General features: G+C 55.3%; 1 protein-coding gene across 5 annotated transcripts in view; it reads right to left on the bottom strand.

Moving 5' to 3' along the window:
- Col16a1 (collagen type XVI alpha 1 chain) overlaps nt 1–22,002 on the bottom strand; it is a 51,705-nt gene that overhangs the window by 24,324 nt on the left and 5,379 nt on the right. For 2 of the 5 annotated variants that reach the window (XM_048350737.1, XM_048350738.1), the window contains exons 6-43: nt 21,496–21,762; nt 20,607–20,687; nt 20,334–20,459; nt 19,726–19,779; nt 19,102–19,128; nt 18,475–18,510; nt 17,456–17,482; nt 16,574–16,636; nt 16,311–16,352; nt 16,180–16,224; nt 16,046–16,081; nt 15,664–15,726; nt 15,273–15,317; nt 15,100–15,195; nt 14,865–14,903; nt 14,439–14,483; nt 14,230–14,265; nt 13,634–13,744; nt 13,175–13,210; nt 12,707–12,742; nt 12,511–12,621; nt 12,148–12,192; nt 9,670–9,705; nt 9,493–9,537; nt 8,967–9,098; nt 8,224–8,259; nt 7,917–8,024; nt 7,546–7,668; nt 7,379–7,432; nt 7,126–7,167; nt 6,804–6,839; nt 6,667–6,720; nt 6,118–6,186; nt 3,660–3,713; nt 3,542–3,568; nt 2,491–2,550; nt 2,267–2,314; nt 2,083–2,136 (exon numbers count right to left, since the gene is read on the bottom strand). In XM_048350737.1, the coding sequence (XP_048206694.1) occupies nt 2,083–2,136; nt 2,267–2,314; nt 2,491–2,550; nt 3,542–3,568; nt 3,660–3,713; nt 6,118–6,186; nt 6,667–6,720; nt 6,804–6,839; nt 7,126–7,167; nt 7,379–7,432; nt 7,546–7,668; nt 7,917–8,024; nt 8,224–8,259; nt 8,967–9,098; nt 9,493–9,537; nt 9,670–9,705; nt 12,148–12,192; nt 12,511–12,621; nt 12,707–12,742; nt 13,175–13,210; nt 13,634–13,744; nt 14,230–14,265; nt 14,439–14,483; nt 14,865–14,903; nt 15,100–15,195; nt 15,273–15,317; nt 15,664–15,726; nt 16,046–16,081; nt 16,180–16,224; nt 16,311–16,352; nt 16,574–16,636; nt 17,456–17,482; nt 18,475–18,510; nt 19,102–19,128; nt 19,726–19,779; nt 20,334–20,459; nt 20,607–20,687; nt 21,496–21,762 (2,445 nt within the window). The remainder of the gene's footprint in view (nt 1–2,082; nt 2,137–2,266; nt 2,315–2,490; nt 2,551–3,541; nt 3,569–3,659; nt 3,714–6,117; nt 6,187–6,666; nt 6,721–6,803; nt 6,840–7,125; nt 7,168–7,378; nt 7,433–7,545; nt 7,669–7,916; nt 8,025–8,223; nt 8,260–8,966; nt 9,099–9,492; nt 9,538–9,669; nt 9,706–12,147; nt 12,193–12,510; nt 12,622–12,706; nt 12,743–13,174; nt 13,211–13,633; nt 13,745–14,229; nt 14,266–14,438; nt 14,484–14,864; nt 14,904–15,099; nt 15,196–15,272; nt 15,318–15,663; nt 15,727–16,045; nt 16,082–16,179; nt 16,225–16,310; nt 16,353–16,573; nt 16,637–17,455; nt 17,483–18,474; nt 18,511–19,101; nt 19,129–19,725; nt 19,780–20,333; nt 20,460–20,606; nt 20,688–21,495; nt 21,763–22,002) is intronic. The other 3 variants (XM_048350742.1, XM_048350741.1, XM_048350740.1) reach the window with 3 other exon arrangements.

Genomic DNA, 22,002 nt, shown 5'->3' on the forward strand with positions numbered 1-22,002 from the left:
GCGTGCTTGCTTGGCTTTTTGGTTCAAGGCTGACACTCTACTACTTGAGCCATATCTTCCAGCTTTTTTGCTGGACAATTGAAGAGTCTCTTGGATTTTTCTATCCAGGCTGGCTTGGAACCAGCATCCTCAGATTTCAGCCCCCCCAGTAGCTGGGATTACAGGTATGAGTCACCAGTGCCTGACTTGAATGTGTTTTTATTACTATTATCATTACTATCATCATCCTTCACTCTGATCCTTTCTGCAATACTGGTGCATTATTTCAAGTCTGAGATTGATTGTTTTTCCTGCCCTCTCAGAACTAAATGTGCCATGTCTTGTTCTCCTGGGCAAGGGAAGACTGCAGCCTGAGTTCAAACCCAGGCTCGACTCCCTAGGATCCCTGGGTTTTAACCCCGGCCTGTACCCCTAGATGCTACGTTGCCTCTTCCCCTCCCATCCCCCTGCCATTTCTAACCAAGGCTCTCATCTCTCCAGGGAGAGCCGGAGGAGTGCCCCTGCCCATCCCGGGGGGACCCCATCTTCTCCTTATGGGCTATACAGCTTTGGGCACATTTCTTCACTTCTTTGCCTTAGTTTTCTCCCCTAAGAAATGGATCAGGACGAATGCATGAGCCAGGCACCAGGACTGTGCAGTCTGGGGCAAGTAAGGGAGGTGCTGCTGAGCCTGTTCCCGCACCTGGAGGGGGGGGCCCTCTGGCACCCTGCCTGGCAGGGGCAGGATGCTCCTTAGTGCTGCCTTGCCTTGGAGACTCAGCTTGGAGACTCGGCAGTCACTCCTCCCTGCCCCATCACCCAGCACAGCCTGGCAGGCTGCACAGCACGCCAGCACCCACAGTTAATGAGCCGCTGTGAGAAGACACGGTGCGTCTCCTGCAGATGGACTGCTGCACCCGGGCACTCCTGGGAAGCGAGGGTGAGGCTGCCGGGTGACAGTGTGGACTCTGGTTCCTGCTTTGCAAACTATAACATCCTACCCGCAGCCATCATTACAGTAATGATGGCTGATTTCACCTGAGCACTTTGTTACATGGAGGAAGAGCTCTCATACACTTCACCTGTGTGAACATCCCCCCTCTTTTTTTTCCCATGGTAATAGAAATGGAATAGGACCTCACAAATGTTAGGTGAGCACCCTACCACTGAGCCACACACACAACCCCCATCCTGTGAATTGTTTTAAAACCCACAAAAGTCTTACGAGGTAGGTGCTGTAATTATCTCCTTACGAGATTAACTGGGTAACTTGCCCTGCATTGCACAGCTAGGATTCATACATGCCAGAGCTGAGATTCAAATAGAGGCTTCCTGGCTTTGAAATGGCAACTCTAAGCAAAATGCTAGAGATCCCAGTCCCTAACACTATCCTCTCACTGGCTCTGGCCTCCTTGCTGACCCTCAGACACTTCTAGTACATTCAGGCATGTCTCTTTCCCACCTCGGGACCTTTGCACCTGCTGCTTCCCCTGCTGGGCATGCTCTCCCCCCACCTCGGGCTTACCTGGTATTTCCTTTAAGTCTGAGTTTAAATATCACTCTCCTTTCAGCACTTTTCCCAGACGTTCTTCCTGCCTCACTCACTTCCTGTCCCTCTGTCCTGCTTTATTTTCTCCTTACCACATGCCACATTCTAGCGGACTTGACTTGATTCACCGTGCTTATTGCCTGTCTTTCCTCCCGGAATCTAAACTTCAAGATGGCAGAGGTTTAGTTTTTGTTTGTTTGCTGCTCTATCACCACACTTAAACCCGTGCTGGAAAACAGCAGGCAGGCAAAGACGTGCGTTGCATGAACAAACGAATGCTGAATACTGCTCAAACTTGGGGCGTTCTCTATCAGTGCCAGGGACTTGACTGTGACCCGAATTCTCCCCATGGGCTGGGCTTGGCACGTATTGGTGGGGTGCCTGGGCTATTCTACAACAGGGCATTCCTCCCGAAAGGTCTGGGAGAGGGAGACACAGGAGGCAGGTGTGACTGAAGGGAGATATGCAGTGTATGGGAGTTCTAGCATGGAGCAGTGGCCATGATGGTCTGAGCCCTGTGACCCCAACTCTGCAGTCATGTCTCCCCGACTTACCTGCAGCCCAGGCATTCCAGGGGGTCCTGGAGGTCCAGGGACACCCGGGGGACCCTAGGGAGAAAAGCTGAGGTCAGAGCCAGAAGAAGGCTCTGCCCCTCTGCTGAGGGCAGCGGTGGGGGAGGGGGCAAGCCGCGGGGCGCTGCGGACAAGAGGAGAGCCAGAGGAGACAAGCCACACACACCTGCGGACCCGGCTGCCAGGAGCTGCCCATCCAAAGTCCCGGAGCACCCTGGGTGGAAGTGGGGGTCGCAAAAGAAGGGGAGAGGTTATAGGCAACGTCGACACCAAGCGTGGGGCTGCGTGGGGAGGTGGCTGGCTGAGGCGTGAAGCCCCGCGGGGGCCAGTGCACACTGGGCAGCAGGTCAGGCCTCTCCCCCAGCGGGCTGGGCCCTTGGCATCACTTACCGGCATGCCGGAGAAGATGGGGTCCCCCCGGGATGGGCAGGAGCACTCCCCTGGCTCTCCCTGGAAAGATAAGAGCCTTGGTTAGAAATGGCGGGGGGGAGGCGGGAGGGGAGGAGGCAGCGTAGCATCTAGGGGTATAGGCCAGGGTTAAAACCCAGGGCCCGGGCTGGGAATATGGCCTAGTGGCAAGAGTGCTTGCCTCGTATACATGAGGCCCTGGGTTCGATTCCTCAGCACCACATATACAGAAAATGGCCAGAAGTGGCGCTGTGGCTCAAGTGGCAGAGTGCTAGCCTTGAGCAAAAAGAAGCCAGGGACAGTGCTCAGGCCCTGAGTTCACGGCCTAGGACTGGCCAAAAAAAAAAAAAGGGCTCGCCTCTACCATTAAAATGGGGATACAAACCTCAAAAATGGTAGCTTCCATCTGTAATCTTAGCTACTCAGAAGACTAAGATCTGAGGATCAAGGTTCAAAACCAGCCCCGGCACGAAAGTCCATGAGACTCTTATCTCTAATTAACCACCAAAAACTGGAAGTGGCACTGTGGCTCATAGTGGTAGAGCGCTAGCCTTAAGCAAAAAAGCTCAGGGACAGGATTTAGGCCCTGAGTTCAAGCCCCACAACCAACAGCAACAACAAAAAATGAAGGGCATCGACGGCTTGGGGATGTGACAGGTTCGTGTGCAGAGGAGTCCTGCCGCAGGGCACACTCAGTGCTGGTGGTCAGCCACGTGGCTGGGGCTGCAGCTTCCCTGTGGGCAGCCTGGCCTTCTGGGCCCTGCCTCTTCCACACCCTCTGTCCCAGTCCCTCCTCTCTCTGCCCTGTTCCTCCCGTCAAGCCTGCCAAGGTGGCCTCTGCAGTTCTCTTGTCTCCTGAGATCCTGGCTAAGTTCTAAGCCAGCAGCCATGTGAAGTGGGGAGTCTTGAGGCCCCTGGAATCAGGGAGCTGGTGAATAGCAAGGAAATGGGATGGCCCCTGCCCCCCTGTTCCCACCCTGCTAAGCACAGCTTCCCCAGGGCGGTGGTATGACCACAGGACCTTGGGACTTACCTTCTCTCCTCGAGATCCCTTTTCACCCTGCAGAGAAGAAACACTGGGAGGTTAGTAGGTGGGGGGTGGAGAGACAGGACCAGCCCTGGTTTCCTGCTGCCTGGGGCACCATACTCACAGGCATCCCTCTGGCTCCTGGAAGTCCAGTCTGTCCTTGCTGCCCAGCTTGGCCCTGAAGAGAGAGAGAGAGAGAGAGAGAGAGCGCTCAGAATTGGTAAGTGAGGCTGGACAGCAGCCAGCCATCTGGCCTGTCTCGGAGACCAATAGAGGCAGTGTCAGCTCCACCGGTGCCTGCACACTGGAGGAGAGGCGCTGAGAAGTGGGCAGGGAGCAAGAGTGGGTTGCCTGGGCACCCCACTAGACCAAGTGCCTGTCAGAATGGTGAGAGGAGCCTTCACTTGCATCCCTGCAGGACAGGGTTTCGGTTTACAGTGGAAGAAACCATACATCGTAGAAACAGGAGCATGGCACCGGTGGCTCGCACCTGTAATCTGAGCTACTCAGGAGGCTGAAACCTGGAGGATGGAGGTACAAAGCCACTCCAAGCAGAAAAGACTTCAAGGTTCCTTCTCTAATGAACTGGCATAAAGCAAGGCAAGGGGTATGGCTCAGGTGGTAGAGTGCCAGCCACAAGCAAGCAAGCCGAGCAAAAGCATGAATGAGGCCCTGGGTTCAAGTCCCAGTACATCAAGAAATCTCAATCACAGCACAGCTCTCTCTGGATCTGTTGAGCCCCAAATCCCTGATCACCCTGTGTGCTACCCATTTGGTCTGTCACAAAAGTCATCTCCCACATCCCACCAGGGGGAAGGAATTCTGGCTCCTATTTTACCCACAGGGAATTGGAGCCCCTGAGATACTGCCATTTGCCTAAGGTCCCACAACTCATGAAAGTGGGGCGCTCTTGGGAGGTGGAACAGCTACAGAAACACTGTGAATCTGGTCAGATCCGCAGACGGCAGCCTGGCCCACAGCAGGCTGGGAATAACTGCCCTCCACAAGACCCTCCACTTGTGCACCTGGGAACCAGGTGACCCCCAGCCCCAGGCCCTGGCCTCTGCCTTTATCCTAGCTGTCCCTGGGATAAACCAGTTCTGCTGGACAATCCAGACTGACACAGCAGGGCCCCCGGGCAAGTCCCTGCCCCTCTCCGGGCTTTGGTGTCCCCTCCTCAGGAGGAACCCATTCGTGATTCCCAAACGGGAACCAGAATTTCTCACAAGGGGCCTCCACAAAGACAGGCGAGGGTACCATTCACCGAGCTATTTTCAACATGACCAAAAGCTCAAGGAAAATTATACACTTGCCCACAACCCAGCATGGCACAGGCTGGCTGAAAGGTAGCATTTCTTTGATTTAGGCTAAAATTATATCATCTTGTAAAATTCGAGTGGGTTCATGTGGTGTAGAAGCTGGGTATTAGACAGGTCTTTGATGACTAAAATGAGAAAATGCACTTATTATTACTTAATCTATGCAATTTGCTCAATAGAGGAGCCTTGGGCCTGAGGGAATATTGTCTTGGGCCGTGCCTTCCAGTCACTGTGGACGTTTGGGGCCCGCAGCACTGGTTTACAAGGTGCTCAGTGGGTCCCAGGTTTGAAAGGGGGTGGGGGGGAAGGAGGGCCTCAAGCCTTTGGCTCCACCCCTCACTCTCTGGCCTTCAGTTTCTTCATTTGTGAAAAGATAATAATAGCAGTTCCCTGACCAGGTTGTTATAAAGATGAAGCTGGTTTCTGTGTGTTCAGAGTTTAGCACGGTCCCTGGGCAAGGCCACTATGAATAAAAAGGGGGTGTCTGTTCTCTCTTTCTCTATTGAAGCTAAAAGTCTGTCTCCAAGGAACAGAGAATGGAATGTGCTAACTAGAGGATGGAGGAGACAGAGAGGTATTGGATAAGCGTGTACCGAATCATGTGTAGGTGGGAGGACTATCTAGCTTTCTGTCGCTCAGTGGGTGACTACAGCTGAAGGCTTTGAATACAAGGAAGAGATAAGAAGGCAGGAACGCTCATCACCCCAATTTGATCAGTACATATTGTATACACGTATCACTCTCTACCCTATAAATGTGTATTACTTTATGCTAACTAAAAAGGAAATTAATAATAAAAAGGTTTTCAAAAGAATAGAGGAGAAGCCAGTTGTCGATGGTTCACACCTATTATCCAGCTACTCAGGAGGCTGAGACCCGAAGATCAATGTTTGAAGCCAGCTAGGGCTGACAAATGCGAGAGATTCTTACCTCCAATGAACCAGCCTCAAAAAAAAAAAAAAAAAAGCTGGAAGCACAAGTGATGAAGTGTCAGCTGTAAGTGAAGAAAGCTAAGCGAGAGTGCAAGGTCCCAAGTTCAAGCCTCGGTACCTGAAGGGGTGGCGGGGGACTAGAGGAGAAAAAACATGGCAGGAGCCTCTGTTCTCACTCTAGGGCTCTCCGTCTCCCCTGCCACCCGTGCCTCTTCCTTCCTGGAGGCTGGCTGGAGGAGACTTCACGCCTCCACTCCAGGATGCTGGATCAGACAGGGTCAGCGCTGTGCCCTTTTCCCAGCAGCCTCCCCAACGCAGACAGGACTCTTACCGGAGGCCCGGAGATGCTGGCACCAGGAGGTCCCATGGGTCCCATGGCTCCTTTCATCCCTGGAGGTCCCTGGGGGAAAGGGCACAGAAGTTACGGGGGCAAGACTTGCCATCAGCACCATCCAGTGGTGACATGCACCCGCCAGCGGTGCGGGCAGGCTGCTGACGGGTGTCACGAAGCCCAGTCTCGGCTGTCAGCTGCAGGGCACTGAAAAGCCCTACAGGAGCTGGGAAGATGGAGGTTCCAGGCCAGCCTTGGGGGTTTAGAAGCATGGGGAGTTCATGAGACTCCATCTGTGTGGAAGAAACTGGGCGTGGTAGCACATGCCTGTCATCCCAGCCACTCTGGGAAGCATAAAATAGGAGGGTCATCGTCTAGGTAGGGGCCTAGTCAAAAAAGCCAAGACACTGTCTCAAACTAACCAGTGCAAAACAGGGCTCAGCGATATAGCACTCATCTAGAAAGCATGGAGCCCTGGGTTCAAACCACAGAACCACCAAAACAAAGCAAAGTCCCTGACGGCCTAATGCCATGGAGGCAGAGGCTCACCTGGGCACCCCGTTCTCCTGTGCGGCCAGGTGGTCCCTGAGGCCCTGGCAGTCCCTGCAGATGGAAGCACAGTTAATCCCTTACCCTAGACTGATTATTTTCTTTGCCAGTTGCCGCCAAAGCCAAGTCACACGTACCTGAACGCCAGGCAAACCCTGGACTCCAGGCTCCCCCTGCGAGTCAGAGAGCAGAGTGAGGCACAGGGGCCAGGGCCAGCCCACCCCACTGACCCTGCCCCCACTGGTCTGGGGTGGGGCATCTGCCGGCCCAAACTCAGGGGAGCTCCCCCAGGAGAGGGAGGGTCTGAGAGATGGGGATCGGGGCTCAAAGCCAAACCCAGGACTGCTAGATGAAGGACACATGGGCGGAACTGTGTGCCGGGGCAGGGTGAGGGGCGCGATGCATCAGCACGTAGTTTGGAGAGTGAGTAAGAAAGCAAAGGTAAGGCAGGAGGCTCACCTGTGGCCCCTGGGCTCCGCGGCCTGGAGGCCCTGGCTCTCCCTGAAGAGGCAGAAGGACAATCCCTAGCTCAAGATGCCCAACCCATCTTGCACCTTTCTCCCAGCTCCTCTTCAACCTCCCAGGCCTCCTCCACCTCCACCTCCCAGCTCAGTACCTACCTCCATTCCCTACTCTAGGCCCCAGCCCCATGTGCTCCCACCCTCGCCTATGTGAACCCACATGTGGGAGCCCTCCGGCCCTGCTCACACACCTGTGTGCCCTTCAGCCCTGGAGGCCCTTGAACTCCCGGTAGACCAGGCTGCCCCTAAAAAGCATATGAAGGAGCCATGGACTCTCTACAGGGGGAAAGAAGGGCAGGAGGAAGAGAAGGCAAAACCCAGGCAGGGAAGGACCAGGGGGCAGAGAACTGGAACTCACGGGTTTGCCAGGCCGGCCCACACCTTCAGGCCCCGGCTCTCCTTTGGGGCCTGGCTTCCCAGGCAGTCCAGCCATGTCGGTCGGCGCCCCCTGCAGGCTGGGGCAGGTGGTGCAGCCATCACCCTGTGGTCAGAGATGGAGGCAGCAAAGAGCCAGTGAGCCAGGGCTGGGAGCCAGGTCAGAGGTATTGCAAAGGGAGCCTCTGTGCCTTTCTCCTGCCCTCCCACAGGTCTGGGAAATCAAAATTGCCCCCTGACAGGACAAGCTGAAGAGAGGACCCAAGGGGCCACTGTATTCCTTCCCCCTGGAAGCTCTCCATCTGCTCTCTTTGTGCCCATGCAATAAACATCCCCCCATGCCTTCTAACTGACCTTTTCTCCTTTAGGCCCCATGGGGCCCCGAATGCCAGGTTCTCCCGACAGCCCAGGCTGCCCCGAAGTGCCTGGGGTTCCAGGGTCTCCAGGACTCCCAGCATCACCCTGTTAGGAGTAGGGTTCAAGGAAAGCAGGCTGCCCCAGCTGAGGGGCAGGCTGTTCCTAGATCCCTCACCAGGGCTGAGGACTGGGAAAGCGAGGGGGGGGCAGGAAGCAGACACAAGCCAATCAGGATGAGGAAGCCAGGTGGCAGCCTAGAGGAGCGGGTGCCCACTCACCCACGTACCCACAGAGGCTCTCTTACCTTCTGTCCCTTTAGTCCACGCTCTCCGGCCTTGCCCTGAGAAGAACCCATCCCAGTGCCCATTCACTCAAGCTGGACACCCTGGAGCACCCAACCCTTCATTATCCCTCACCTTGTCCCCAGGGATGGTACAGAAAACCAACAGACAACAATCTCTGCTCTCCTGTGAGTGAAGAGACTTGAGCCAGACGGTGTGACCTGGCAAATTATCTCATCTGGCCACAGTGCCTCAGTTTCCCCATCTATCAGGTGAGGATGATAGAATGGGCTCCTGCCCCATAGGGCTCTGGTGGGATTAAAGTAGTGTTTGAGAAGCAGCCCACAGCTGGCAGTGCCGCCCATGAGGCTGGTGTTGGTTGTCTGTTAAAGCAATCACGGTGATACCCACAGCTGGGACTGACACTTCTCTGAGGCTTGCCGTGTACTGTTCAGCACTTTGCACACATCATGACTAAGCTTTACCATATCCCATGGACAGGATGCAGGGATACAGACACAACAGTGACCGAGGCAAGTCAAAGAGCTACTAAAATGCTGAGCTGGGATTAGAACCAAGGCTGTCCGGTCTGAGGCCGTGGGCCTCTGCCTGCTCTGCCATGATGTCACAGGGGAAAGGTCAGAGGCCTGTTGGGGGTCTCCCTTCCACTGGAGACAGAAGCACATTCCCATCCTGCCGCTCTGCTCAGGACTCCTCCCCTCTCTCAAGCCCTGCCCACACCCACCTCCAGAGGCCTGGGACTCACCTGCTTCCCGGGCAGGCCAAAGCCTGGAGGCCCAGGCTCCCCCTTCTCTCCCACTGGCCCGGGCAAGTGCACCACAGGACTGTCTCCCTCCTGAATCCTGGACTGGGCTGAGCATGGCTCACAAGGCTCCCCCTGCCAAGCAAGGACAGAGTTAGGGAGTCCCTAAGCCTTGGGGAAGAAGAGGATCTAAGGCCTTATAAGGGACCTCAGGTTGCAGAATGCACCCAGATCTGATACAGCCCCTCTACTCATGAAGGGGTCTCTCAAGAGAGACTGTGGGGATACACATCAAGGGGTCTCTCAGGAGAGACTGTGGGGGACACATCAAGGGGTCTCTCAGGAGAGACTGTAACAGTACACAGGAATGAAGGCTGTGACTTGGTTGTGATGCCACACCAGGGAGCTGGACTTCACCCTACAGGTGGTGAGGGGCCCCGGGTCTACAACATAGCAAGACAGAATGAGAGAGTCTGACTCAGAGATGTGTCCCCTGGCTGCATGTGGATGGGGGGTGACCCAGACTCACCTTTTCCCCTTTGATGCCTGCTGGTCCCACTTGTCCTGGTGGCCCCTACACGAGAAGAAGCTATATGTGATGTCTAGCACAGATTAGGCCATGTGGAGGCAGAGCCCAGGCCTATCAGCTTCCTGGTAGTGGGCCACCTTGACCTTCCCAAGCTCCTGACATCCAAAGCATGCTTACCGGACTGCCAGCTGGACCTGTCTCCCCAAAATTACCCTGTGGGCCAAGCACAGAACATGTAGTCAAGGCGGGGATGGAGCAGAGGTGCCAGAGCAATACAAATCTCAAACCATAAAAGCAGCCCCTTGGGCTAGGAGTGCTTGCTCCTGCCAGAAATGCCAACTACTCACGAGGCAGAGCTGTGGACGATCTCACTAGGAGGTCAGACCAAGCCACCCCCCTGCAAAAAAAAAAGTTAACAAGACCCTACCTCCACCAATAATCTGGGTATGGTGGCTTGTCTCTACAATCCCAGCTACATAAGAAGATCAAAACCCAGGTCAGCCTTGAGCTGCACTACCCTATCTGAAAAATAACGGAAGCCAAAAGGGCTGGAACTGTGGTTCACATGGTGGAGTGCTGACATAGTCAGAAAAGGCCCAAGTTCAAACCCCAGTACCACAAAAAAAAAGCCCTTTCAGGGTGTCTAGACTATCCTCTCATCACCTGTTCAGGGAAACTGAGGCTTAGAGCAGAAAAAGGACTTCCACAAGGTCCCCAAGGGACTCTGTGGCCAGCTACAGGTTAGACTGTTTCTACTCTTAGCTTTGATTCATGGAAACCCAGCCAGCCCCACCCCAGCACACAGAGATCATTCACTCATTCATTCATTCACTCATTCATTCATCCAACAGTTACTCATTGTATGCCCTGGGCTCTAGGGAGGGTGTGTGAACAGCACAGATACAAATGCCTCATGGTGCCTGCACACTGGACCTTTTTAGAAAATAACTGTGAATGGTAGCAGGGTGTAGGTGGCTCATGTCTGTAATCCTAGCTACTCAGGAGGCTGAGATCTAATGATTGCAGCTTGAAGCCAGCCTGGGCAGGAAAATCCATGAGACACTAATCTCCAGTGAACCACCAAAAAAAAAAAAGCCAGAAGTAGAGGTGTGGCTAAAGTGGTAGAGTGCCAGTCTTAGGCAAAAAAAAATGCTAAGGGACTGTGCTCGGGCCCCCAGTTTACCTACAATACTGGCAGGAAAAACAGCAACAACCTTAAATGGTGCTGAAGGAAAGAAGGCAGCTAGACAGAAGAGGAGAGCCCAATTTAGACAAGGTGGCCAGAGCAGTGAGGGCCACAATGAAAAAGATGGGAACATGGCCAGCTGGTGAAGGCCTACGCGGACGCTGGGGAGGGAAGACGCACTGGATGTTTCTAGGGGGATCCACCTGTGTAGCATCCAGGAGGTGAGAACCACTTTATCACATCCAGAGCAGGAGAGCTAGGATGGCCACAGCACCAAAAAGCAAAAGGGGGCGGGGGAGGGGGGGGAGAGCCAGAACCAGATGAATCTGGAAAGGAAGGTCCTCCGGGGTAAGGCTCAGCAGGAGTGTGGCACAAAGTCAAGTCCCAGAAGACTTGTAAGCAGGGCAATAATGTAATCCGAGCTCTGTTTTATGAAGCCACATTAGCTACAGGATGATAAATGGGTTGGTGAAGGGCTACAGGCAGGCCGGAAGAGGCTGCCGCCACCCAGGTGAGAGACAATGGGATCCAGACTAAGTCGGCGGCCATGCAGGTAGGGAGGGAAAGGAATGGAGGGAGATGTGATGGGCAGGATCATCAGGACTTGCCACGGGGATGGATGGGCGGGAGGGGGATGTGGGAAGGGAGGAGTCAAAGATGATCCCAGATTTGTTCGGAAGACCTGTGTTTATACCATTTGCTGAGATGATTTTTAAAAAGAAAAAAAAAAGGGGGGGGGAAGCAGGTGCAGGGTCAGGGTGCAAAAGCTCCATTTGAGAAATGCCAAGTTTGGCTTGCCAGTTAGAAATGAGCCTGAACATGTGCAAATCAGTGTGTCTCACTCTGGGGGCACTCACCCGCAGGCACAGAACCCCTCATTTGAGCAACACTCCATTACAAGTTCAATGCTGTCATTTGTCTCTAATGCAATCATAAATACAAATGTTAACACGGGCACTGGAATTGAGTGACCCGCTTGAGTAGTGGAGATTATAGACTCTGGAGCCAGACTTCCCGGGCTCAAATCCCGACTCCCATGTGGCGTTGGACAATGTCACTTGGCCTTTCTATGCGTCCCTTTCCTCATCCTTAAAATGGGAATCCTAGGGCGTACCCACCCCATAAGCTTTGGGAAGGATAAAACCAGTTAATACACGCGCATGTCTTGGAACAGTGCCTGGCACATAATAAGCAGAAAAGAACTGTTAAATATTATTTTACTATAAGGTAGTCTTAAATGTGCTTAATCGTTTTAGATTATCATTAAATTAAAAATACAACGCTAAGGAAGTCTCTTGGAGAATACGAAGGCTCTTGGAAATAAATTCTTTGACTCCAGTCAGCAACACATTGATGAAACCATTTCTCTGTGAATTTATAGTCTGACCTCTGCCCCATCCCCCACCCTCTCCCGGGCCTCCCTTGCCAAGGAGCCCCTGTGTCTTTCACATCCACATTCTGGGTCTCACCTTCTCTCCTTTTAGCCCTCTTGGCCCTGGGACCCCAGCTTTTCCCTGAAGAATAAGAAGGGGGAAAAAAGCATCATGGCTTCTATCCCTCCAAGCCCCCAGCCCCCAGTGTCCCATCGTTCAATCAGAGAGGATGGATCATGCGTGATGAATCCCATAGCCTATGGTAGCCACACAGTCACTTCTGCCATATGAGTGGCCCTCCCAGGTGTGGAGGAGGCCCTCCAACATGCTGGGGCAGAGAAGGAGGGGAGGGGAGGACTAGAATGCAGGCCTGGGACACCTGCCTCATGGCCTCCCCTCTGTTCCCTTCCCTGAGACTTGGAATCTGGAGACCCAGGGCAGCAAGAGCAGATCACTCACCGGAAGGCCAGGTAAGCCTAAGCCAGGAGAGCCCACATCTCCGCTGGCCCCGGTAGATGATCCAAGATGCTGGGCCTCTGTAGCTGTGATGCAGGACAGGCAGGGCTCTCCCTGGGGAAGGAAGAGGGGGGATCAGAATGGCTCCAGGGTAGGCAGAAGGGGGATGGGGGGTAACCTGAGCACACAGGGCCCTCACCTTCTCTCCTTTGAGGCCTTGGATGCCAGGATCTCCCTGCAGGGAAAAACGGTTTGTGGGCAAGGGGTATCAGGGTACCCTGATTCTCTGGTCATATATTAGGACCCTATATTAGGACTTCCAAGACCAACACACCAGTAGTAGGGTTTATGAACCCATTTTTTTTTAAAGGAGCTACTCAGGAGGCTAAGATCTGTGAACCAAGGTTTAAAGGCTTTTCAAGGAAAAAAAGACTCTTATCTCTAGTTAACTAGCAAAAAGCCAAAAGTAGAGGTATGGCTCAAGTGGTAGAGTGCCAGCCATGAGCAAAAAAGCTATGCAAGCACACAAAGCCCAGAGGTCAAGCTCTCCTACTGGTATACATGTGTGCATGTATACGTGCACATGTGCACATGCATGTGCATGCACACACACATATACACACAGGGATCATACTAAATTACCTCAATGGAAAGTTCTAGTACATACCCGATCACCTTTTGGTCCAGCCATTCCCAGGCCTTCCTGAAAGAGAGAGTCTGTGAGGGGATGGGGTGCGTCATGGAGCACAATACCCCAGCTCAGCCCTGACCACTTCCTTCCCTCACTTCTGGCCAACACCAAGCCCAGGCACAGCTTCACTCATAATAAGGGATGGCTTCACCTGTTTGTCCAAAAAAGCATCCTCAAGCCTCTCGAACAGCAGCTGGCTGGTTGCCATGGAGACGGGGTGGCACTCTAGCAGAGCTCTCATCTCTATGGTTCCGACCCCTTACTGCCTAGACCCTTTGCCACAATTTCTCTGTGGCAGAAAGAAATACTCAGCTCCTCTTCCTGATTCTTCTCCATGATCACACCCCCAGGGTGTGTATAAGGGTGTGTGTGTGTGTGTGTGTGTGTGTGTGTGTGTAAAGGGTAGAGTGCCCCTCAGGCCACCTGTGCACTCACCTTGGCTGGTGCAGGGTCACCGGGCTCCCCCTTGGGCCCTGGCTTTCCAGGGAGTCCCACGAAGTTCTGGAACCCTTCAGGCAGTGTTGGGCAGACTTCACAGGGGTCACCCTAGCAGGAGAAGAGACCACGAGACCCCAAGTGGGACTGAGAGCCTGGGAAGGCCAGAGCCTCCTGCCCATCTGAGCTATAAGCACTGGGTGTGTGTCTGCCACTCTGTCCCCACCATCGGAGTGGGGAGTAGGAATGCCACCAGGGTTTTCTGGCCAGTCTCCATATCCATGCAATTCCTGGACATCAGGAAAGCACATCCTGATCACCAGCCACGGGAAAGGAGCAGACAGATACAAAACCACATGGAAAAGAAATGCAAACTGAGCTGCCACCATCACAAACAATGTGCAAAGCAGAAGCAGATTCTGAGTCCAGTGGACCCTAAGCCACGTTCCTCATCTCCCCATTCCACAGGACTTAAAGAAGGGGTGAGGGTCACCCAAGGAAGGCCCAGGCCCTGAACCCAGGGCCTTATTCTCCATGTCTGCACAGGGGGCCTTCCGTTCCCACCCCACCACAGCTTAAACAGACCTGGGACTCACCTTCTCTCCCTTGGACCCTGGTACCCCTGGCTTCCCCTGTTGGAGAAGAAACATTTGTGCCAGGGCAGAAGGACCGATGTGCAAAGGGACTGCTGGAACACCTAGCCCCCGCCCCCCCCCCCGGAAGCCCTGGAATCACAGACCCCGGCATGGTGGGCCGTGACCTCAACACCCCCTCCCCCTCCCCTCCTCAGCTAAGGGTTACTCACAGGCTTCCCGCCAGGGCCTTCCTTTCCTGGCATCCCAGAGCTTCCCTGTGGTCAGAAGAAAGGTTTAAGAGGGGAAACTCCAGCCAGCATGACCTCAGCCCACAGGCCCTTCCTCCACCCCACTCCCCAGACAGTAGGACCATCTTTGCCAAACCTCCCACCCCTGGCCCACTTCCTCAGTAAACCCTCCCTATCTGGTACCCATCCACCTCCACATCTAGCTTAGATAGAAAGTGAGAATGGAGCCCAGTGGATAGACAGGCAGACATGGCCAGGGCTTTCTGCTCAGCTAGGCCAAAGCCCTCCCACCTCGGAGCACTGAGGTGGTCACCCTCCCCATCAAGCCCAGCCTCCTGAGCTACACCTTCCCTTCTGCGCCTCACCCACCAGGGAGCTCCCCACATGCCTACTCCAGCCTGTGCTTACCTTGTCTCCCTTAGGGCCTGGCGGGCCACCTGGCTCTCCCTGCAGGCAGAACAGAGTGGATGGAAGGTCTGGAAGTTTCCCAGGGGCCTCTCACTATAGCACCACAGCACAGTGAGATCTTTTGGACCCCTCCTCCTCCAGCGGGCACCCTGGGTATGGGCCTTGTCCCCACCCGCCAGCTCTGGCCGAGAGAGGGCTCTCAGGAAAGGGCATCAGGAGAGGCAGGGGTACTCACTGGGGTCCCAGGTAGTCCCATTCCAGGGGGCCCAGGGAGGCCGGGGGGCCCAGGCTCTCCTGCCAGTCCCTCAGGCCCCACAAAGCCAGGGTCTCCCTGACACAGACAAAAGGAGGTGTCACAGTGCTTCGGCCCAGCCTCACCATACCCCCATCTCCAGCTCCACAACTCACTTTCTGCCCTTTGGGCCCAATGACGCAGATCTCTCCAGGCCTACCCTGTGGGGAAAGGCACAAGGGGTGGGGTAACCAGAGGCCTGGCCTTTGCCCACTGGGACAGGAAGTAACCCCCCCTTCCCTTTCCCACCTCGCTGCCCCTGTCCCAAACCAGACCCCATCCCTGGACCCCAAGGTCATCAAATGTCACACTGGGGCATCTGAGCTGGGAGTCCAGACACCTGGGTTCAAGTCCTTTCCTACAAGCCCCTCCCCTCTCCCGTGCTGTGCCTATGAGGGCGCACCCGCTCCCCTCCCGGGCAAGAGGAGGGGGCTGGATTCCCTGGATGAGTCCTAGCAGTGCAAGGGCCTGGGCAAGGGCAGGGGAGAAGGGTCCCCAGCACCGTACATCTCGGCCTGGCCTCCCCGGCAAGCCCTTGAGGCCTCCGTCACCCTTCTCGCCTTTCTGGCCCTGGGGAAGGAAGAGGCAAAGTGAGTGGTTGACAGAAACAACTGGAAGAAACAGGGCAGCCTCAACTAGAGGAGGTATCTTCCAGATCCTTGCTTCTCACGACATGGAATGGCTTCCACAAGAGGGCAGACAATGAGAAGAACTCCGCAACCAGCCTGGCCACTCATGAGCTATGGTGAGTGCCTAGACAAGTCACGTGTCTGGGAGGAATGGGGGAGGATTCGGCGGCTCTGCCCCCGACGCCATTGTCCAGGAGGGCTGCGGAGCCCTCCCTTCCACAGAACCCCATCACCACCAGCTCCAAATCCAGCCCTGCTACCTTCTGGCCTGTGGAGCCCGGGAGTCCTGATGGTCCCTGAGATGAGGAGGGAACACAAGAGAAGGGGTGAGGAGGGAGAGGGGGGCTGGGCCTGGACCCCCGCACCCCCCTGCACTGTCCCAGGTCTCCCTTACCAAGCCTCCTGACTCTCCCTTCTCTCCTTTCGGGCCTTCTGCACACTGAGCAGGGAAATAAAAAGAGGGTGAGAGGAGCCCCGGGCTGGCCCCATCTTCACCCCAAAGCAGGCCTCTCCTTCAGGCCTTACCCGAAGTGGGGCGTCCAGGGAGATTCGAACACAGTCATTACCCTGTGGGTAAGGAGCGAGCAAGGATCAGGGCTGGGGCCTTGTGAGTGTGGAGAGGCCCAGAAGCTTCCACACACTAACTCCTGTGAGGACTCTGCCTCACCCCTCAGGGGGCCAAGCTTCCCACCAAAACCAGGGGAGGTTAGCTCACGTCCCACCCAGCCCCAAGGCCAGCCGGGAAGCGTCCTGCAGCGGGCATGGCGGGGGCACGCGGGGGCACTTACCCGTGCTCCCTTCTCTCCCTTGGGACCTGATGGGCCAGGCAGGCCTCGCTCGCCTTTCCCTCCCTGTGGGTAAAAACAACATGGTAGCTGGGACTCCAGGGGGCATGAGGGAGCCTCTAGGAAGTGAGCCACACCCCAGATCTCCACCCACCACCCACCACACAGACACACACACTTCCTTCCCCACCCCACCCCCACTCTGCACACACTCAGCATATGGATTTCATATGCACCAGCTGCTCGCCCCTCCCACCACCAAGAGCTGTATTTGGCAAAGCTCACACAGAGGGCCCGCTTGTCCACACACTCGCGCACATGCACACCAGCTCACGTGCAGCTCATCGGAGGCACACAAGTGATGGCTGACAGCCAGGCTTCCTGAGACCAAGATTTGTCCTTGCCAGAAGAGGACCCAGGTTATGTCACCTCTCTAAGCCTCAGTTTCCTCATCAATAAAATGGGGTTCGTGTTAGCACCTGCCTTGAGGTGCTACAGGTAAGGCGCTGGGGACAGAGTCTAGAATGCTGTCAGCCCTCCACAGAGATGGCGTTGACAGTCACATTTCACCCCCGCCCAGCTCGCGTCCACAGGTATTGCCCACCCCTTCCCTGACCAGTGCTGAGGCCGATAGGGGTACGTGTGACCCCTTCACACACCCACATCGCTCTGACAGTACACCTGGCCCAGGCCTGGCACACAGTAGGGCTTCAGGAAAAGGGAGCTCTGGACCCCTTTGTGCATGTAGAACTTCAGAACACATACTCGATGACTCCACATTCACAAATCTCAGGCATCCTAAGATACAAGCTCAGGACCACATACTATGGGGTGGGCTGGGGCGCCCCAAAAGGAAGGAGGGTGTAGTTTGCTTCTGAGGCTCACCTGGGGTTCAGATGGACCAAATGTGACCTGAGGGAACATAGGAGAGATTATTGTACTTCAGCAAAAGAGAAGTCATGGCCCAGAGAGGGTAAGCAATACATCTAGGTTCCCACAGCATAATGGCAGGTCCAACAGCCTGAACCCAGCCTAGGCTCTTCCTTCCAGGTCAATCAACATGCCCACTCTCTAATCTGCTGTCTCTAACCTGCCAGGCTCTGGCTAGACCTGCCCCCAGTTGCTAGGATAATATGGCTGCCAAGTTGCCATGGTAACCCCTGCACATCTGGGGACCATGGGCCTGCCCAGATTTTGTGGGGGGATGGGTCAGAGGAAGAGCAGGCAGCCGTGGGGGTACTTATTGATGTCCCCAAAAAGTCAAGGGGCTTGGAGCTGAAGCAAGCTGGAGTTGGGCTCTTGACAGATCATCATAGCATGTCGGAAAGTCAGGCCATGGGAAAGAAAGCAGTGACTCATGCTGCCTGAGGACAAGGCACAGTCGGGTACCAGCTGAGCCCACACAGCCCCGCTCCCTTGTCCTTCTAACCCCCTAGAAGGCTCTGTGTTCTGTGAGGGCCAGCTATTGAGAGAGAAGGAAGACAAGTCTTCTCAGGCCTGAAGCTATGTGTGGTTTGGGGATGTGCTGGCTGGGTGACCCTGAGCCTCCCCCACTCCCACCACTACCCTGGGCCTGGAAGGCGGCCTGTGACACCTTCCAAACAGAGCAGGCCTGAGCGCTGGTGGGTCGCTCCGAGCTTGGATCAGCAGCCAGGGGCCTGACCCCACTGGCTAGCCACCTCCCCCCCGCCCCGTCCTCTCAGCCCCAGCTTGCTGCCAGCCATGCAGCCCGGGCTTGGCAGATGTGGGGGTGGGGGCCCAGCCTGGCTCTGGGAGATGGGCAGGGAGGGATGCAGACACACATAAAGACCCCTTGTCCTCAACCAGCCAGCTCCAGCCAAGTCCAGGCAACGCCCATTCCCAGCCCTCACCCACCGCACCCTGTGATCCCTCCAGCTACTCACATTGCTCCTCTGGGCGCCATGAGCACAGGGGGGGCACTGAAAGGGGGGAGCAGGCCTGTAGGTCAATCCTGAGCCTCTTGGATGAGCTCTTCACCCTATCCCCCCCACCACACATACTCACATGCACATACACATGCACACACACATCTATTCACACGTGCACACACATACATATACACACATATGTAAGCCCAAAGAGCATGGCATGTGTCTTAGGTGCAATCTGAGAGTAGCATGGAACTAGGAGCTAGAATACAAACAAGCTCCCCTCATTTCCCACCCACCCCGACCCACAGCCATTTTCCACAGGAGAAAACCGGGAACAGTAGTGGTTCTGGGTGACACAGCATACCACACAAGACTGAAGACCAGGATTTAGAGGTTCCCTGGTCAAGGCCTAGGCCATTTGCTGCCAGCCCAGCAGGAGTGTGCTCCGGGGCTTCTATCCCCCCCCCCCACCCAGGGAGAGGCAGTGGGCAAGCAGGGCCCAGCATCTGGCCCCCAGCAATGCTGGGAACTATGTTGTCATCCATCAGTCCAGTCTCTGTAGCTCAAGGCCTCACCAAAAGGACTTGTGCTGCCAGGCACTCCCCAGAGCCCTTTGGCCAACCCAGACAGGAGGCTCACCTCGTCCGAGGCTGTCTGTCTATGGACCTGGGAAGAGAGGGGCGTGAGAGCAGGTGAGGAGCTCAAGGGACCAAGCACTGCTCCCACATTGTGCCCAAGAAATGGTATGAGCAGGCTGTGGAGAGAGTGCTGGGTAGGCGAGGCATAGTAGCTCATGCTTATAATTCTAGCCAGGAGGGAGGTAGAAATTGGGAGAGTCAAGGTTCAGGAAAAAGATCAGTGAGAACTCATCTTCATAAATACACCAGGTATGGTGCATCATGTTTGTAATTCTAGCTATGTGGAAGGCGTACTTAGAAAGATCACAATCCTACCCAGGCCAGCTCTGGGCCAAAAGTATGAATGTGTAACTGAATAATAGCTAACGTAAAAAGGACGCAAGTGGCAGTGTGCTCATCTAGCAAGTCCAAGACCCTGAGTTCAAACCTCAGTACCATCAGAGAGAGAGAGAAAGCACGCCAGGTACTCTGTCTGTCTTGCCCCGTCTGTCTGCTTCTCAGAGCTGGCATCACACAGCCTGAGCTGGTCCAGGCAGGAAGAGAGTGGGAGTGGAGTATCTTCTCAGAAAGGTTTTAGGGAGGGCACACAGGGCACACAGAGGGCACTGCAGGCTCCTTTCTCTACCTGTGCTCTCCTTTCTGCCTTCTGGCTGGCTCTTCCTGTTAGCTGTGTGTCCACCTAGGCAGACAGAGCAAGGAGAATCCACTGAGAAGGGCCATTCTGGTCCCTGTGCTGGACTGGACACTTGAGTAGGATACGTGGATCCCCCACCCCGCCCCCAGCCTGGCATCTGGCACCTCCCAGGAAATCAAGAAGCTGCCCAGGCCCCCACAGGAGCCCCTTCTTTTCCCCACCCATGTGATGCCAGAGAAAGCAGGCAGTGAATGAATAGGGTCCTGTGTTCTGGCAGCCAAAGGCTGGGCTTGAGGCCCAGAGGGCAGGGACACTGCCCAGGCAGAGGGCGGGGTTAAAAGAGGAAATGGACCAACATCACCTCTAAGGAACCTGGAAAGAGACAGGACAGCTGGCCATGGTGCTGGGCCAATGAGAAGCCCTGAGGAGAGGAGTGTGTCCCAGCCCCTGACCCCCAAGTATCCCTGTCCTAGAGAGATGGACTTTAGAGCACACCTGCTCCTGCCCTTCTCCCACCCCCTGGAATGCTATAAGGTGGTATGCAAATAGACAGGGCACCCAGTGTCCTCTGGGACCCTCGTGCTGGTCCTGTCACCCACCTTGCTGCTCTGAGGCTCCTCCAGGCAGAAGCAGCGGGTGTAGACCTTGCCCTCTGTCTGCGGGTTGATCTCAATGAGCTCATTACTCTGGGTGTCCCGGCGGGCCTTGGAGCTCTCCAGGGGACACTGCTCAGTGCGGTGGGGGGAGGAGGGAAAGGCTAGGGTCAGTCATAGAGGCCCACTCCTCCTCCTGGGCCCCCCCCACCTTCACACACTGTGCCACTAGGCAATGCCCTCCCTCCCTCCACCGCCACCAGCCGTGCAGACGCTCACCCCGCCCGGGAGGATCTCACAGCAGCCCTCCTCCAGCACCAGCTCTGGGTCACAGTAGATGTGCGCCTGCTGAAGGTCAAACTGAAGAGCACACACAGGTCACTTCATTTCACTTTCTCACACCGCTCGTGTCATGACCCCCCAGTGAGACACAGAAACAGCTTCACCCCAGGGTTTGACCTCAGGGCGCTTCCAGTCTGGCCTGGAGACCTCTTCTTGATAGAAGAGAGCTGTCACTAAAAGCAGAACAAAAGTAGCGCTGGTGGCTCATGCCTGCGACCATAACTACTCAGGAAGCTGAGGTGTGAGGAGCCTGGTTTAAAGCCAGCTGGGGCAGGAAAGCCCATGAAACTCCTAGCTCCAATTAACCACCAAAAAAAAAAAAAAAAAAGTCAGAAGGGCACTGTGGCTTAAGTGGTAGAGCACCAGTTTCGAGCAATAAAGCTAAGAGACAACATCCAGGTCCTAAGTTCAAGCCCCAGTACTGGCACAAAAAAAGAAAAGGAAGGGAAAGGAAGAAAGAAAAAGAGTACATGTACAGGAGAGGAGGCTCAGAGGAACAGAAAGATGTGTCTGCAAGGAAAAGCATTGCAAGTACGGGGACAGCAAAGGCGAAGGCCTGGATGTATGAAGTAATAAGCGAGCTCGAAGGCTGGGATGAACTGAGGAGCGCAGAGCTGCATGGAGAGATACAAAGGACTGTGGGGCTGTGTCCTCAAGGATCCAGACCATGCAGGGCTTTGAGTGCCAGGTTTAGACTCTTCTGGAAGGCAGAGGGTAGCCAGGGGAAGATTCTGAGCATAGGACATACCTGGTCAGGTACAGATGCCAGGGAGCTAGCTCACTTGGACTCCTAGGGGGTGAAAGCAGAGCCTGACGGAGGACTCACCGAGACGGGCTTGCCCTGCTCAGCATCCAAGCCCAGAAACACATGGCCCACAGGTCGCATGGGTCTCCGTGGCCCCAGAGGCTGGGAGGAGGCTGAGATGCAGTCCACATGCACGGAGGCCACCCGTCCGGCCACGCGCAGCATCAGCTTGTGCCAGCGCAGGTCGAAGAGCTGGGGCACTGGGAAGATGCAGGACACAAAGTCGCCATCTTGGCCCTGAGCCCGGAGCTCCAGACTCCGCTCCCGGCTGTTGACTTCTAGGGAAATCTGTGTGGAGTTGGGGAAAAGGACAGGACAGGCTCTGAGCTCCAGCGTCACCACCTCCAGCTCATTTCACAGGAGGAGAAACTGAGGCCTGGAGAGGGAAGGAAGCTGGCTGGGGTCAGGAAGCTGGGTGCCTGGGAAGAATGGAACGGGCACTGGTGGTGAGTGGAGGGTGGGCACTCACCAGGAAGGACCCAGAAATCACAAGCTTAGATAGAAAGTGGGCTCACCAGCCCTAGATGC

The sequence above is a fragment of the Perognathus longimembris genome, chromosome 7, assembly GCF_023159225.1.
Source record: "Perognathus longimembris pacificus isolate PPM17 chromosome 7, ASM2315922v1, whole genome shotgun sequence".
NCBI lineage: Eukaryota > Metazoa > Chordata > Mammalia > Rodentia > Heteromyidae > Perognathus > Perognathus longimembris.